Source organism: Ceratosolen solmsi, unplaced genomic scaffold (genome assembly GCF_000503995.2).
Source record: "Ceratosolen solmsi marchali unplaced genomic scaffold, CerSol_1.0 scaffold31, whole genome shotgun sequence".
NCBI lineage: Eukaryota > Metazoa > Arthropoda > Insecta > Hymenoptera > Agaonidae > Ceratosolen > Ceratosolen solmsi.
Genome location: NW_011948432.1, coordinates 1,099,153 through 1,119,556, shown reverse-complemented (window position 1 = coordinate 1,119,556; position 20,404 = coordinate 1,099,153). Strand labels below are relative to the sequence as shown.

The 20,404-nt window shown below is 23.6% G+C and overlaps 1 protein-coding gene across 1 annotated transcript in view; it reads left to right on the top strand.

Annotated features, from left to right (window-relative positions):
- Positions 1–2,087: 2,087 nt before the first annotated feature.
- IA-2 (tyrosine phosphatase IA-2) overlaps positions 2,088–20,404 on the top strand; it is a 35,899-nt gene continuing 17,582 nt past the window's right edge. The window contains exons 1-2 of the mRNA XM_011502302.1: positions 2,088–2,215; positions 11,149–11,246. Coding sequence (XP_011500604.1) covers positions 11,159–11,246 — 88 coding nt within the window. The 5' untranslated portion in view covers positions 2,088–2,215; positions 11,149–11,158. The remainder of the gene's footprint in view (positions 2,216–11,148; positions 11,247–20,404) is intronic.

Here is a 20,404-nt window from a genome sequence, read left to right as displayed (position 1 = left end):
ATGCAGTAGCGCTATTGAACAAAATATTTCCATTCATAGATTGGAGAAAGTGTATATGGATATATATGTATATATGTATTTATGTATGCAAATTAATGATATATATATATATATATATATATATATATATATCTTTAATATAAAATTCTGTAACAAAGTTTTATAATTCAAAAGAATAATGAATAGTAGCTTATCGAAGAATAACTTTAATATATAGATAATAATGGCTATAATATATATATATATATATATATATAACTTTAATATATATATAAAAATGGCTATAATATATATATATATATATATATATATATATATATATATATATATATATATTATTCTTTTGTATTATAAAACTTTCTTACAGAATTTCATATTAAAGATAGATGTATTATGAAAGTTTGCTCGTAATTATTATTATATTATATTTCTAATTAACAATTTCTGTATTATATAATATAGTATGTTTTTATGTAATTAACCCACAATTTTGATTAAAATATACAATAAATACATAGTCAATCCTTTTTAATTAAATCAGTAAATATAATAATTTCTAAAACTATGTTATAACTACATGTATTTAAAATCTCTTAAGAAAATAATTGTGTAAATAATAAGAACAGATTATGCGAATGTGACTACAAATATTAGAAGTATTACGTTGTGTTAAATTTAATTTTATATATTTATAGAAGACACGAAAGATGAAGAAAAAAATATCTTAGAAAAATGAATAAAAAAAAAAATTTGTTTACAGCGTTTAATAATAAAAATATATAATGTTTTTACTGACTTTGAATTATAACTCTGTTTTGAGTAGAATAATCATAATATAGTCAGCCACTATATTTCTACTTAGATGTGTTATTTAGCAGACTGGAAGCCAATAAAATTTTCTTTTCATTAATCATCTTTTACTTATTGCAATAGCTTTGAAATACATAAGTAATGAATATCAAGTAAAATTTTATCTTGTTCTAGATATTGTATAGTCGTAAATTCTTATAAAGAAAATACTTTGCAATTAATGGCTTCTAGTACGTTCTATATTTATTGTACCGATTAAATTAAAAATCTTAAAAATCATTTAATTTAAGATGAAAGATACTAATATTTATTTCGCATTTATGATACGATTCGAATATTATTCTTTTAATATAAACATTTCATTTTGAAAACTGATTTACTGTTATATAGAATTATCATTACACAATATTATTTAACAGAATTTTATGTTGATTTTGTAATATTCTCGTTATATGATAATGATGATAAAGATACGTGACTTTGACGTGCTTTTCTAAATGCGCTCATATTGAGTAGGATACTTGGCTATTTCATTAATAATGCGTTTTTGTACTTGACCATTTTATTAAAAATATCCATAAAGACAGTTTTATTTAAAAAAAATTTATCAAATTGAAAAGTTCAGAAATATGACATTGTATGCTTACAAGTTCGTCTTAACATCATGATTTTTATAAATAATTTACTTTACGTTCTTAAGCTTACATGCGGCATCTCAAATGCTCTAAATGCTCCAGTTATGTTAAGAATTCTACAAAATCAAAAAGCTTTACGCACACATCTTTTCCTATGATTGGTAATATCTATCTATCCTAATGCTAGAAACAGTCACGTATAAGCTTCGAGAAATGTGCGTGGTCGCCGATATTAAAGCAGAGAATGACGACACTATATTGCAGCAAGGGAGTATAACGGAGCGAGCGATAAAGGATGCGAGAGGGAGGCAGATAACGCAATTTACATTGTGTACACGCGTCTCGAGCGTCCGACGGCCGATCGATTTGAATCCAACGCGCGCGCCCTTCTTTTCTCCCACCCTACTATATCGTGCCCTCCACGTCGCGCCCCCGACCGTTGGTGCGTGTCGGCAGTCGGAGGTACCGCTTCGTCGAAGCCGGACGACCTCAAGGACGAGATATACTTTGAAAGTATTGTGGCGCGCGTGTGTCACCTGCGAGAATAAAATTCTTTCAGCCATCGGCTCTGTTTAAAAAGACTCATCGAAGTTTCTGCTCAATTGTCTAAAAAGTGGATAGAGATAGGGAGAGACAGAGAGAGAGAGAGAGAGAGAGAGCAAGAAAACGAGAAAGAGTGAGAGCAGGGCAAAACATTCGCATCGTCGTCGCATTGCCGTCGTGACGCGGCTTGTAACATGAGCGATCTTTGAGGCGCTCGTCACGCCCAGGTAACGTGCTCGCTTTTTCGTCTCTTTTACCTTTACAGAGCTTCTACGTTTGTTCATCCGTACTTTTTTGCGAGAGAGCGACGACTGCCGCTATAACTTCAAGAAATAGAGACGACCGGGTAGCCGACTAGAGACCATTGGACAGATTTCATGCTGAATAGTTGTGTTATTCCGCAAGAGTGGAAAAAAGATGAGAAAGAGCGCAGACGTCGAGAGAGAGAGAGAGAGAGAGAGAGAAAGAGAGAGAGAGAGAGAACCATATTATATTTATATTATTTTCACGATATGAGGTATGCTTCTTGGGAAATGCATTTAATCGTCGAAATATACATTTCAGCAAAGGAAATTATAATGCTGTTACAACAATAATTGTACCATTTTTTAAAAGTATTTTATTCAATTGAAAAAGTATTGTTAGATTAAATGTGTTACCTTTTAGAGTTTTGAAAGTATGCGAATTAAGAATCAATAATGGCAATCAAAAGGAATTTTTTATAAATCATTACTGTTATGACCGCTAAACATCAAATGATCAACCTAACAATAAAAATAATAATACTTACAAGTCACCCGTTCTATATATGACATTTGTAACACGAAAAGTACTTTATTTGAGCAATAATGATCGATGCCTAAATAATTTTTTCCATTTCATCGCGTTGATTAATCTAAATAGAAGGTAAAGTAAAATAGTAGCGACGATAAAAAGTGCCGAGTCGAGAAACAAAATTGAAGCAACTAAAAAAAGCTTAATTTAATATTCCGAGATTATTGATGAAGCAAATAATGCTTTATTCGATACTTGTGCTCATGTAGTGAAGCGCAGCCTCGTTAACCGAGGCGCCGTGTTACCGTTTCGAGACCGGCATTAGCTTATCCGAGCAACCTGATGCTCCAACAGAGCTGAGAATCCAGCTCCTGGCTGTTTATTCCCTGTCACGAGCTATAAATTATACACGATTAATTATGCAAGTCTATGGGATTTGAAGAACGTGACTGCGCCTCATCGTGGCCCCCTTATAAATCGAAATCCGGAATTAAAGGGAAGATTCAGTGGTGCTGAAACTAGAGATTCAGGGAATTCTTGATCTGAAAATCATGATTAAAAAGTTCATTTAATCAGGCAGAATTCCAAAAGCAACTAACGTAATGATAAAGCCTCCTCTCTTTCTCGATATAACGAAGAAATGCAATTAACGTACAATAAATTTAACAGTGTGCATTTATAAGCTCAGTTTTATAAATTTGTACATTATAGAATAAATTGGTTAAAACAAATATTAACAGACTGTTTATCTTAATTAATAGAATACGTATTAATTGAATTAATTATTAATATAATTAATTATACCTGCTAATACATATACTAATATTAATATATTATTATAATGTTATTAATGGAATAGTTGAAAAATTAATTATACTAATATTAATGAAATACTTGGAAAATTAATTAAACGCTTTTCAAATTTTCAGATACAAGCATTATTAAAATATTTGAAATAGATATAATTGATTATTGTAAATTATTATTTAAACATCTATCTTATTATCTATAATCTATTGATTTTCTACATTTGAATAGATACGAATTTTTTAGATAGTTAATAATTAAAATAGATTTCTTTTCTTAAAATTAAGACTATTCATAATAATAAAAGATTAATCCATTGTATCAATCAATCACTTGTTATAGAGTATAAATTAAGTTATTTAATTGAATAAAATCATTAATAAATCAATACTTTTTTATTATTATAATTAATTATAAGAAAAACAAGGTAAAAAATCTACATAATTTGAGCTAATAATATTGTAAAAAATTAATGATCAATAGAATATGTAAAGTAAGACTTAAAAAACTAATCAATATAGATAACTGGGGATTAAATTTAATTACTAAGTCTACAAGTTTATAATAATTTTATAAATTTTAAAAATTTATGAATAATAGAATTTGTAAATTATTTCGAAGAAATTATTTTTATAAACATAAGTAACATTTTTATTCAATTATAATGTAAAATAATAAAAATCAAATTATATGAATTATTTAGAAATGAAACACAAATTCTCATATTATAATAAATATGATTAAAATAGCCTTTAATTGTGAATAACACATAAATACCGAAAACATAAATATTTTGAACTTTAAATACCATTTCTTTATATACACACACGCGCGCACGCGCGTGTATGTGTGTGTATTTGCTTAAGTACGTTTCATTGGCATATATTTCCAATTAGAACTTCTTTCTTTAACAGTCTTTTTAAATTATAAATTATAAGTGTCTATCCATTTGTATTGATAATGTTATTTAATAAATATTTATAAGAGATATTTTCAGGCATTTTATCTAAACGCATGTTTAATATGGATATGAGACTTAATATTAAACAACAATTTATTCTTAAATTATATATTTGTATAAAATAATTACTAGACAATTTATTTGACTTTATCAAGTGTAAAAGAAAGTAAAATTAAAGTCACACAAAGTAAGATAAAGTGATACGAGATTTCATTATTCTAAAGTATTAGTAATTAATAAATATTAATTATTTTGAAATTGAATGAAATTACTAGAAATTACCACTAGATTCGATTAAAACTACATATTTATATAGATAAATCTAATAGTAAATAAATGTTGAAAAATGTCGAATTAAAAATTATAACTTTATAAATATACAGATAATATATATATATATATATATATATATATATATATATATTGAATGGTTACATTAATTAATTTAATTAATTAATATAAATCAGAGAATTATTTCTATAAATTTTGTATTTATTATTGTAATTATTAAGAAGCGTTGATAATGAATAAAAATTTACTATATGGAAATCGTTCAATAGCCTAAATATTTGCGTAAGTACTAGAATTTTTTCATTATAATTTTAAAATATCTATTTAATACTATAACATAAATGTGAAAAACAAGATCCACGTAACAGTTAAAAAATAATACATAGTAAATTTATTAAGTCTATCATGTAATATATGTAAATATAGTAAATATTATGAAATAATAATATAGTACTTTCAATAAATTAGATTAAAAATAAAAAATAAAAATTTTATACATTCTAACAGATTACTTGATAAAACAATAAATTGGAAAGTGAACCTTTTCACGTGAGGTATGTTTGTCTATTTTAACATTATTACAAATGGTTATTATATACATTTATTACTTTTCTTCTCCTGTATATGAAGTATTTTATTGATTAATAATTATTTTTATTATATAATATACGTATCGATGCAAACATTTAATATTTTCCAAAATATACATTTAAAATACATTTCTACTGTAATTAAAGAACAATATTAACTTTTAGCAATAATCAATTTTTATGGATAAAAGTATTCGTTCTGAGATAATAAATCATGAGAAAACGAACTTTTTATATAATAATTTTCAACATATTATTTTTAAATATTGCAACTGGATAAAGTAATATACTTGCATAATAAAAATTATAAATAATGTTGTTCAACAACACCTCACTTATCTATGTTATTACAAATTTATATATCAACATTTAGAATGATTAAATGAAAACAAATATATGTATATAAGTTTGTATGTCTGTATCACAATTAAAAATAAAAATCTAGGAATATATATAGAGATAAAAAAGAGAGATAATATAGCGATTGAATTGCAAGTAACTAAAAAAATTACCATATTGAAGCCATAATTTCGCAAGTGATCGAGTACATCATCTTAAGTGCATGAATATATTGAATCAATATTGTATGTTGGTAAAAAGTTTATCTAGAAAATTATAAATTTATATTGATTTTAAGCTAAATATATAGAAAATGTTTAAATAACTTAAAATAAAAATGAAATTGATAGCAACATATTAAACAAGTTAATATATTATAAAACACCCACACACACACACACACATATTCACAATTTGTACACACTTATATATATATATATATATATATATATATATATATACTTATTTATTTATTTATTTAGAAATACACATTGATAAATCACTATTTATAAATTGATTTATACTTATTTGCTTTATACCTCATTTTTTGCGTTTAACTTGTTTTGCTAATAAAACAAATTAGTATTTTTATATAATTCTTACTATGAACCACCAAATTATTAAGATATCATAAATATATAATTATAATAAATTAATAATATCAGAAATACCACAAAGTATTCTGTACAATAATGAAAAAAATAAAAATGATAACGAACATTTGATATTATATGATAATACATGTGCACAATTAATGATTAACACGATCTTTCAATTTTACGTTTTTAACAAAAATGTATTCTTAATTAATATATAAACAAACAAATAAATAAGAGAATAACTTGTTTTATGTTTTAAGTATGGCGAAAATGATTTTGTATTAATGTACGCCGTTTTTGTTAATTCATTTCGCTTATATGACATTGTTAAATTTCATATTTTTATATATGTTGCTCTGTAAGTTACTTTATGCAATTATTTATGTTACGTTTCTAGTTTTAGGAGTGACAGCTACTTCTATTTAATTATAACATTTTAGTTTTAAAAAGTCGTTTGTGCTTTTGCTAAATTGTTTATTTAATACTTGAAATGTATAGTTATTTTATATACTTGAAATTTAAATTTGCTGATATTAATTAACATACAAGTATGGTAATTGTATTTAATTTATTATATATATAATATAAAAAATAAATAGTCAAAATAAAATATAAATTTGATAGTATTTATAAGATGTAATAGAATAATACAAAATTACAATATAACAAAGTAAAATTTTCGTTGAAGCATGTAAGCATAAAAATAGAAAAGTGCTATACTAAATATTACTAGTAAATAGCATTTATTTGGAAAAATTTTTTATTTGTAATAATATATTATCGCAAAAATAATATAGTATCGCACATGTTGTCTACTATTTAAATTCTTCTTTTCATACTTTCTTTATTCTAATACTTTCTAATATCTATATATGAGCATAATAGCAGTCTGTTTCAAGTATTAAACTAAAACAAAATTCATCAGAGTATATGAGAAATAATAATTTGCAAAAAGTAAATAAAAATATTTGTTGCAAAATAAAATTTACGGATTATACCTACATTCAGAATGATTTTCTATTATTTTTATCGTAAAATATCATCGAAGTAATGTGTAAAAAGTCTATTATAAATGAGTAAAAACATTTTTAATTTTCCAGCAAAAAAATTATGCATACGATGATATTTCAATTTTAAAAAGTTAAACAAATTTTAAATTATAAAAATCTTTATCTTGTATAATTTTCTTTAGTGATAATAAATAATCAAAATACATAATATACATTTCGATTTCATAAGAGTATTATTCATTGAATTTCAATAGAATTATTTTTCAATTGAAATATCAATGTGTAATTATGTTCAATTAAAACATCAATATATAAATATTTATTATAATAATTTTTATTTCTTGAATGTCTTACATAAGTAAAATGTTATTATTAAAAAATGAAATATTAAAATATTTATTCAAGATAATTTTAGAATAGATTTTTTCTTTTAATGTAATGAAAATAACAATTTATCAATATTTTAACATAAAAAAGTAATTGAAATCCAATATATAAAAACAAAAAACATTTTCTAATGACAATTAAAATGTAGACTTACCTCTGATCAAAATCTAATTCCTATTTTTTTATTAAAATTCACATGAGCTCTATTTTTTCTAATTATATTCAATTGAATTCTATCGTTTGATTACTTTTTCAATGAATATTTATAATACATAATTTGTCGAATTTATTGATCGAGTAGATTTTAAACTGAAATAAAAATTATTGATGATATTTAAATTATATTTAAAATTATATATTTAAAAACCAATATTTTGTTCCATATAATATTTTTCAATCAGATTTAAGAAATGTAAAAGAAAATTGCATATCATTAAATTAAGATAATTGAACTTCGCTATAAATTTTATCTTGATTAATTAAAATATGATTCTCATTTATTTTACTCTACTATATTTAGACTAAAAATGTAATATATTATTTTTGTTAGTCTCCCTAAGATGAATCGTGAATTAAGTATAAAAATATGAGAATACGTCAAAATCTAAATTACTACGACGTAAAAACGAATAGAAAGTAAATATCGATTTTTCTACAAGTTAATGCCTTTGCTCTCTGTATTATTATTTCTTTTTTATTCTTATGAAAAACTTGTTGATAAACTTCATAGAGATCAATGCTTTATTATAAGTTTTATGTAGTTATAAAAATAAATCTGTTTGGTCGTTTGCAAATACTATTTAAATTTTTAATTTATAATTTCTTTATTAGCTACTGCTCGTACAATTTATGATATGTTCCATTGGGAAAAGTTTTTACTAACGTTTAGTTTTATTAGATGCGCATGAAACATATGAGTTGACAGAATTTATTTTTAATATCAAAGAAATATTGAGTAAATGATAAAATATTTTAAAAATATATTTATTTAAAAAAAGTAGACTATAAGGATTAATTTTATCATTATTAATATTAATTGTTATTTTCAATTTCTGTAGAAATTATGAAATTATTTAATGTAAGGAAGCTATGTAGTGTGGTTAATTATTGATGGGAAGGGAGAGACAATCGAGTCCGTACTGAAAATGTATTTGATTAGATACTCAGACAAGATCTATTGTATCCCGTTCTTCTAACTTAATTAATTTGATATTATAGTTAACCATAATTTTTACTGCTTAACAGACAAGCGTAGACTTTGCTGAACTTTGAAATGAGTCTGTACATCTTCTAGCACATGTGATTGCAAATGCTGGGCATATAAGGAGGTATTTCGTCGATTTTCCATCTAATCTACGCCATTCACATTTCCTTTTATTCCTGTTATTTATTTTAATTAGATAATGTCTGAGTCTTCTAATCTCAGTATTATGTTCGCCAGTACATTACCTATTCTAAAGCTCTATTCGTTTAATTTTTATTCTGAAAATAATTCAATGGCTACAAATCTTTTACTTTTTTTTCTTTTTTCTTTTTGTATTATATCTCCATTGAAATCTGCGAGTATTTAGTTCGGATCATTAAAGTATTATTGATACGGTATAATAGGATTTGCAAAATCGATACCAGTCAGAAAACATAAGACGTGTCATATTTTTATTTTAATAATAAATAAAGCAACAAAGGCGTTTTTACAAAAATTTAATATTCATAAAACTATTCATTTATGAAAAAAGAATATTTCGTAAAAAAATGATTTTTTTATTAATATCAGAAATGCAGTAATTGTTAAGATATCTTATTAAATGATGGAGGATAGTTTTGGTGCTAAAAAAAATTTTAATGTGATGATAAAATATTAAATTTAAGAAGTAGCATAGTGATGGAGCACTTTTCGTTTAGGTGATATTAATTAAGATTGAAAATATATTAGATTTGAAATATAACAGAATAATCATAAAATAAACATAATGTATACAAGTATTATCTAGTATAATCGAATATGAATCTTTAAATTTGAAAAACATTAAAAAGTAAACTAAAATCTACGACAAAAATTTTTGGATATAATTATATTTTATTGACTTTATGACTTTATAATTTCAGTATAATATACATCAAAAGTACAAATATATATATATATATATATATATATATAAATGTTCTTTAATCCTATTAATTAGTTTCAATTGATAAAATTAATCTTTCACTTATGTAAATTGATCGTCCATTGAAATCAACCTTTGATAAAATCCACAAAACCTTTTGGATAATTAGTTTATTATTTGAGAAATTATATCACATTTGAAAAATAAATTTCAATAAATATATTTTGTTACAATAACAATATTTATGTTTTTGTTTAATATATATATATATATATATAATAGTAGGTATAGAAGTTGACTCAATAACTTAAAGCAGCGTGGAAGAATATTGGTAATAACCGCGTTCGTTGCGCGCATCAAGTACGTCGCATTATATTAATTTATAAATGTTTTCGTATCTTTAGATATCTGACGACAAAAAATTTCTAATTTTTTGATTTTTCATGAAAATTGTATGAATGAAATTGTTATTTTTTAAATATTTAATTATTTTTGAGTGTTTCTTTTAGCAATTAACTAACGATAATTTTTTTATCTATCAGACAGAAATTGATTATTATTTTCTTTGTAAATTGATTGGATGATATAAGCAATGAATGATTTTCATGAAAAATTGTATTAATGTATTCTATTGTAAATTAATTTTCATTTGAAAATCTTTTTATCTGATATTGTAGAAAATACATAGATGATATACATTTTATATTATATGGACTAAAAACTTAATCTAAAAAAATTGATAATAAACGATACCATCATATATCGACTAAGAATTACCTACTGTTTACTTAAGAGTTACTTACTAATTATTTACTTTAATTGACATTAGATGAAATTGAATTAAATATGGCTATAAACTGACAGTTAAAAAATTCTGAAAAGTACGTTATTTATTATACTATTTTAGATACATGACGATACAATTTCAAATTGAATATTATTTTAAGTATTCATAAATCGTACGATGTCGATAAAAGATACAATTCATCAAAATTTCAATTAATAGAAAATATAATATTTTAAGATAACAATTGTAAGAAGGTGATATATGCTAATTTATTTACGCCTACTTTCACAACAATGTTAATATAAAAAAAAATTCTTTTCGTAAAGTAGCCCTTAGCATGCAAGTGGTAAGGTTTATCGTTGGTAAAAACATTTTTATGTTCATTGCATCGTAATAGTTGTTGGTAAAAAAAAAATTGTAATGGGCAACTGCTGTAATATTTGTTGTAATTGTAATGCAATATAAGCACGACTACTAGCTAATGACCTACCTTGTTCTTTTTTCCAGATAGTTCTCTATGGGCCGCAAAAGACTGGATGGTTTGGAGGTGCCGCTGCTGCTATTGTGCGTCATCTTCGGCGGCGCGAGCAGTCACGGGGAGGTCGGTAAGTAATTTCGATTCTTACTTCGCGCATCGACCGCTGGACTGCTGATATTTTCGTAAGCTTATCACGAACTTTTATCCCTGCAGTTTACTCGACTTAGATTTTCTATTCTGGCTCTTTCCCATGTTTTCCTCGCTCTTTTCAAATTTATTACTTCAAAGACGTTCTATTTTACTATTCGATCATTCTTGCGTACGTTTTATCTTTTCGCACACGATGTGTACTTTAAGCGTCTTTCTTCCTCTCCACAGCAAATCATATTTCACCCTTTAAACGCTCCATTTAACTTTTTTATATAGCGACACATTTTTCAATTTAACTTTTACTTAGACGTTTTTATTTTTCATATTTACAAATTTTATACGGCTTTCCGTATACTATATTTATGCAAATTCATTTTCATGCATATAATATCAACCTTACTCAACCTTGTCTTATATAAATCTCGGTAATTAAAGTGTTTTATAATATGTATTGTAACCGAATTCATGAATATTAACAAAAATGTGAATCGCTTTTATGAAAAATTAGTTCTACAAATATGATTCAATGCGATTATGTAATGTCTAATAATGTTATCGCAATTACAGTACAGTTGTTTTCGGTCATTACCGCAGTTTTATTATTCATAATTATCTATTGAAACTGACTACTATATAAATTATGTATCTAACATTTCTACTTTATTTATTTTACCTTACATACTTATTTTATTATACAATTATTTTTTATTTATTCATGTACTTAGCAATTAATAAAATGAATGTAGTTATGTATATATATATATATATATATATATATATATATATATATATATATATATATATATAGAATGAAGGATTAACTTTAGTATATAATGTATTAAAAAGTTATGAATTTTTTTTTTTTCAAACAAGTTATAAACCGATTTTCTTAATTTTATATAATAATTTAAATTATCATCATACTTTCAATTATTATATCGAATATATATTAAAAATACTTTTAAAAAAGTTTCAATTTATTATTTTTATATTAGTTATATATTATAACCGATTGATTATATAGCTGAAATAATAAATAATATATAATGTGTGATTGGCTTTCATAATGTCTGTTAAATAAAAAGTTTACTCATATTTTAACATAATACTACAGGTATAATATAATATTTTATCCAAAGATTTTTAAATAATATGACTTGGTATACTTATGCTATATATGAAAAATTATTATTTTGAAAATTTTAACTAATACGTGATATTAAATATTTTATAGATAAAATTATATTTACAAAATAAGTATATAATGAAAATAATAATAGAAGCTTGAAAGATGGATATAAGAGATCATACAATCCATGCGGGATAATTTCCATATTGGATTTCTTTACTGTCCTAAGACAAGTATATTATAAAATATACTTTACTGGCACTATTCAATAGTTATGGCAGTGAATTACCTTCGTGCTAGATAAGCAGAAAATGACTAATTGCTCGAATGATTTTATATACGCGCGAGTGAAGTACAAAGTTTTTGACAATCCAAGAAATTTTTCTTTATTATTTCCACTTCTGCAATAGAAAGTGGATATGCAAAGCATATGTAAAAGGTAACTTTAGCTAATTTACAGATTATTGATTGGTCAGATATCATGTAAATAGGTTTGTAATTGTCGCTAAGTGAGGGCAGATATTGCTGGTATAGGAAGGAGTCGGACTAACATTTCCTTTTATACTTTCCAGCAGTTATGCAACTATGAAACTAAAATAATCGTCGAGAGAAGTGTGCTGTATAAATCCTGCAAAATTAAATTCCCCTATGAGTACCGGGAAAATAAACCATTGGTAATAGGTTTGGATAAGAAAAAATAAATAATACATGAATACTTTTGCAGACATAATATGAGTATAATTATTATAATTTTTATAATATCAATGATATCAGATAAAATATATATTAATTTTTATTTCTTATAAATTCATAGATAGATTATAGTAAGATCTTTTTTAGTAAAAATAAATAAAAACAATTTGAATGGTGTGACAAATTTTGAATAATGCCTTTATTAAATAATATTAATATTAAATTCCTAATTGAGTATATTTGACTTATTGTATTTAGGTATTTTAACATTAAACGATTAATATTTAAATAAAGCTATTTATAATCGATTATAAATGTTGAAATGTCAAAGTCAAAGAATAAATCGTTGTCTGCAATAAGTCGAAATAAGTGTATAGTTGGCTACTACGAGAAGTAAAATTTCTTTAATCAATATATTTTAAATAAAGTACTCATTAATTTTTTTTTAAACTTTATTTTTATTCAGATAATTATTTTTTAAATGTATATAATACATGAATTTTGTATAACTAATAGTCTTTATAAAAATTATGTAAAGCAATTAAAATATATCTACGATGAAATGAGATAAATTAAATTATTAAATTTAGAAAACAATTTATTATTAAATATAATTAAAATGAAGATTATATAAATTTAAATTAATTTAATGTTATTAATCTACTCAAAAGTTTATAACAATTATAATGAATAGTTTTACTAAGAAAAAATATTATTAAGATAAGAACAAAGTAATTTTAAATTATATAATTTAAATATATGAATAAAAAAATTATTAAATTTTTGCTGAAAATAGAAAATTTATAATATGACTAATTATAATACACTAATTAGAAATTTATGAATACGAAACAAATTAAATTTTTGATAAAATTAAAAAAAATCACTTTTTTTTAATATTACTAATACAAAATATATATATATATATATATATATATATATATATATATATATATATATATATATATATATATATCATAATAAACAAAAAAATAATTCAAAATGAAATTTTTTAAAAAAATTTATGTTCCTGTAATTAAATGAATTTACTCTGTACATAGTATTGGAATTTTCAATTAACTAACATTTGAAAAAAAATTTTGTTTAATTTTGAAATCTTTGCTTTGAATTATTAATGCAGTTCAATATTTAAATCTCCATTTTAATTTTGTAAATCAATTAATTTTATTCATGCCATTATAGGATATTCATAAGTAATTAATGCATAAACACTTGACATACAATTTTAAACGCTACCAAATAAAATTTATATTCAGCCCATTTGGCTTAGTATTAAATGTAAATTTTGCGTGTATGTATGATGAAATTAAAAAATAATAATATTTTCAATTTTAAGATTATTATTAGTAACAATGATTTAATTTTTTAATAGTAGGTGATTTATAAAATAATACTTTATATTTAATAAACTACTGCACTATTGCGACCGAATGCTTTATCAAAAAAATTTAATTTTTATAACGTACGTGACATTACAATTCTGAGAAATATTATTTTCACACGCGCAAGTAATATATTCAGAATTTGAAACTTTTATTCAGTCATTTTAATACAATGCTAATTTCAAATTCATAAAGTTATAATCTGCAGATGTTACAAAATGTATTATGGTATAGGTTTATAGTATAGGGTGCAGTATAATATCTGTAAATTATAACTTTATGAGTTTCAAATATCATGTATATGAATAAATATATATATATATATATGTATGTTTCAGTAAAAATTTGAAATTTCTTTAATTTATTCATTGATAGGATGCGGGTAAAATCATATCATTAAAAGGAATTTCATGGTGTAAAGTATCAAATTACCAGTTTAGGAAATATATTCACTAATTTAAATAATAATGTAGAATTAATATCGAATTTCAAATAATATTGGGTGCTATGTAATCGACTAAAATTATCTGTCATTATCAGAAATTTACACATTATGAAAAATAACAATTCATCTATTTAATCAAATGTCTGTACATTATTTAAACAAAATGAAATTATAAAAAAATTATATTATTAAATTTTTCCATTTACATAACATTATAACAATAGAATTTTCTTTTAAAGCAGTTTCTAGATAATTACATTATTTATTAAATTGTAAATATAGCTGGGTATTAAAAATTAATAGTATTTTACATGCTTATGAATAATCATTCGTAATAAACAATAAATTGATTATTGCGTCTCAGCATATTTTGCAATATACATCAATAAAATATGATGTTTGTAATCTACAAATAATATTTCATATTTTTAATACTATATTTCACATAAATGAAAAAAAAAATATATATATATATTGTATTTAACAAGTAAAACAAGTAAAACTAGCAGACAGTAGTTTCAATGTAATTCATAAAGACAAGACTAGAGAACTACATTAGTATTTAAATCTAAAGTCCAACTTATATGAAGTAATGGCCTAAAGCAAAATATGTGAAACCCAGTAGTTTTAAGCGAATTGTGTACACCATTAACTATACTCGCGCTGTAATTAATAGGAAGATGAAACGGCTAGTAGAATCGAAGCGTGAGAATTCGCTTGTCCCTCGGATATATCGTTAATCTTTAAACTCAATTACCGTCCCACATATATCTCTATAAACATAGTGCCGCTAGAAAGTAAAGACCGACACAAAACGCGTGAAAACCTGTCTCGTGTTTATCAAAGGCAATACGATGTGCGTCGTAAAAGTAAGGATCCCGGAGTGACATAAGAGCCGAGATAAGTGAAGCATCTTCTTCACACTCGATCGGACGGCCTACTGTGGAACTCTTGGATAACATGGATTGGATAAGATTCTGGTAATATTATTCGCGAAATCGCGTCTTAGCTAGAAAAAAACAAAAAAGAAAAACAAACGGCTTCCCGCCTAAAAGTGTATTTCCCAACGGATACGCAAGCGCAGATGCGCCGACGACGCCAAGTCAGCAGTTATTGAGCCGCGCATCCTACGCAATCGCCGCCTTCATCTCCAACCCTCTCTGTCTTCTAACTTTATACTCCCATCGGCGTTTTCCATTATTTCACCAAATCATTGTAGCTCCTTATCATCACCGCCTTATCTTCTAGCTGTATGGGGCTTTCCTTTTTAATTTACTCAGGTCCTTCTTCTTACCTTTATTATTTTGAATGTATTATTTTAAGACGATTTTTGCCTTCAAAGTCACACAATTGATATATATTTTTATACTTTTATCATGTAAATGAAACCCTTTCAGACTATACTGTTTAATAAATTGTCATGCTCCTATAATAAATAGCAACTTAGCGGATCATCTTCTCTTACAACGAAATGCAATTATCTTGATAAAATAAAATTACCTTGAAACTTCTTTGTTATCGATCCATTATGTTCCATCTTTGTAATTAACAAATCATATTTCTAAAACCTGTCTAACTTTTCGAATTTCTGCATATTTATTGAAAGGTTCTCATTTAAGTGTTTTAAAAAGATATTTACGCGCAAATGTCATATTGTTTCCAATAAAATTTACTATGTACTTTAAAATTTACTTGTAACTATGTAATGTAATTATATCAAGTTTTTTCAATGGGAAAAGCATTATTTTCATTTACATAATGTTTTAAATAGAATAAAATGAACTAATAATAGTAGCAGATATTTACAAAGGGTATTGCTGACAATGTTTTCTCTCAATTTTTTTAATCTATTTAAAAGCAATTGCTTGTTCTTTACTTTTCATCTTCTTTATTATTTTTATATACCTAATACTCTTTCCACAACCTTGACTTCTAACTTCCAAACTAGTGTCTCTTAATGCGGTCGTATTTTTATTTACAAATGGACTTAATGTAATTTCCAAACATTTGTTATGACTAACCGGGTCAATTTGACTGAAATGGTTATACTTTGAGTGTCTGTAATAACACAATAAATTATTATCGTACAATTATCGTACTTATCATTATTTTTCCTTTTGATTATTATTGATTTGGTTATTGTTATTGATATAGTTCGACTCTTCCTGTATAATAAATCAAGACTTAATCCGAAAAGCAAATATACGATATGAAATTAAATCTTATTTCAAATAAATGTAGCTTCCACAAATTGGTTTTCATTTATTAGTTTTCTATGTAATGGAAATCTTATATATAATCATTTATAGTGACTTTTAATGAGTATATTATAATTATTGCAAATTATAATTTAAATACGAGGAGTGAAGTATATGACACTTCCGATATACATTATTAAATGAAAATATAATTTTTATCGTTTAATTAATGATATGTCAATTCGTACAAAATAGAAATTACATTTGTATTAAGCATATCACTGAATTATAGAATAATATAATTGTGTAAAAATAAAATTGTGTTATCTAAATTGCATTATATATATATATATATATATATCTTAATCGATAATTTATATATTATATTATTATATATTATTATTATAAAATAAATTATATGTTCGAAATGCTGTCACATTAAAAAAATTACACACGCACGCACGCACGCACGCACGCACACATATATATATATATATATATATATATATACACACACGCGCGTGCATACACACATCTATAGTGGAATTAATATATATCGATTATAAGCATATAGATTAAGATAGATATATAAAAAATATATATTTATGAGAGTTATAAAATTATTTTCATTTTTGAGAATGATATTTGATTTACAAATAATTTTTAATTAAGTTCTTATTACATCCTCATATGAGTATAGAAACTTTTTAGAATAACAAATATTATGAAAGCAAATGAAGCTACTATAGGATCAAATAAGGAAATTAATTTATTTAAATAGAATAATTGTTAATTAAAATTAACAATTATTACAAATTAGTCCTTTCAAATCCATATTTCTTAGATATTATTGTTATTTATTATTAATTTCTAGATTTTAATGTCATTTAAAAATTTAAAGTTAATAAGTACTAATAGTAAATATTTGAAAATATTGTTAATAATTTTTTCTTTGTTAATCCTCAAATTACAGTATAGTTAGAAATAAAATTAAAATCAAAACTGTGTTTGAATTTTCGAAATTTTAACATATACATTCATTATTATATCATTTAATATTACATTATTATTACAATTATATTACAATTATTATTACATTATTATATTACAAACATAAAAAAATAAAATATACAATTATTCAATTTTTTTTTAATTATTTACAAAAGTATGGTAATTTGAATTTTTTTAATTTTAGAATTCTTAAATCGTTATAATAAATAGAATAATGAATGATTAAAATTTATTTAAAAGAATTTTCAAAATACGTATTATACAAAACATAAATATTTTACGAGCAAATATTTATAACATAAGCATGAACATATATACAAAAACAAGATGGAGTGATTTTAAAAATTCTATTTTGATAAATTATACAAAATTTAATATTTATGTAACAAAATCATACTAAAAAAACTCTTTTTACTAAAAATAAAAGTATCGAATAGAAAATCTGTTTGTATGAACAAGAATTTTAAAATTAATATTATATTAACTGTGCTACAATTAATTTAATTTTATAAGCATTTTCATATGTATAAAAATATACTTAAAAATATACTGAAACTGTTTTTAATCATTGTAATTTCAGATGAAAATCATATTCAATAATATTTTACAGTAATTTTTAATAAATCAAGCGCAGAATGATGAAAGGACCCGTTGATTTTATTCTATTTATAAAATTATATAATAAACGTGTTATTTTATTTGACTGAATATATTTACTACTGTCATTAAATTGAAATTTTCAATATTTATTAAAAATTAATTATTTCTTATAAATAAATGCTCATATCCGTACCTAATTAGATATAGTTAAAGTTCTTTGAAAATTTAACCATACAAAAGCAAAATGATGAATAGTAAAACAAAAACATTGAAAAATATATATTTTGCTTTCCGTTTATTCAATATTTTCCTTTTCTACATGATTTTCCTTAAAAAAAAATTTGAAATTCGAAGGTATTCATTGTAAAGTAAAAACATAAAGTTTTTCGTGACTTAGGGTTTTATTTTACTTGCTTAATTCTTGAAAATGTATATCGATATTCAAATATAAACAAGTACAAGCTACATAATTTTAATTGAAAACAAATCAGAAATTACAGATACGATTTATTCACTTTTTCAGCGTCAAAAATTTTTCTTTCTTGAAAACACGGAATAAATTTCAAATAGATAAAATCGTCCATTTCATTCGATCTCTCACGCGTGCTTCGAGTCATCTAGGATTTTTCCGTTATCGCAGCATCACACTTGAATTCATTCCTAAGAAATCCAATCTATAGGCATCTATAGGGTGGATATGTAATCCAGCGCGAATATCTCCCTTGTCGATGCGCCTGCGCTCTAAGGCTTATTTGAGTTTCGCTTTATCAAATTGCTTTCCAATTTAGCGATTCGATCAGCGAATGTTTGATATAATTCTCAAGGCAAAAAGATGTATTTGTCAGAAATTCTCCACAATTTCACAGAAATAATATGTAAGAATGCAAGTTTTAACAAATGATGAATAATAAAAAGATTGCAACTGTGTTCCCATTTAATGTATACAGATATGGATTTAAAGATGATCACCATCCGATTTTTCATAATATAAAATATTTTAATCAAATTATTTTCATTGTATATATTTATTATACCTTTATTAAATGAAAATTTCGAACATTCAGTGAAATCTATTTTTATCTCGACTAAAAGCATAAGCATATACACAAACATATTTTATTTAACAACTTTCAATGGACATATAAAAATATTTAATGATGTAATTACATAGATATTTATAATGTTCTATTAGAGAATACCGTTGGCATATATATAAATGTAACTCTAGTGGATTTTGAAAACCAAAATAATAGCTCAATTTAGCTTCAATATTTATTTCCTCATATTCAACGAATATTTCAAGATGTTTCCGATTAGCAACAAAGCTTTTGCGAAATTATACTTTATATTATTTATTATGCATATGTTTTGCGAAATTTATTTACATAATATAAAATTTTGTCTTCCTTCAATTAAAATTACCATATAATTTAAAGAAAGTTTTAGTGTTTTGAAAAGAATATGTGATATATCTCACTTAATTTTGTAACATTACTAAATATATATATATATATATATATATATATTTAAAAGAAAATATTTTTGAAACACTTATAAGTGTATACTTATATATATATTTTCAAAAACTATATAATTATTAAAAGTACCATTAATTTGTGTATAATTAATGGATCTCATATAAAATAAGCATATAAA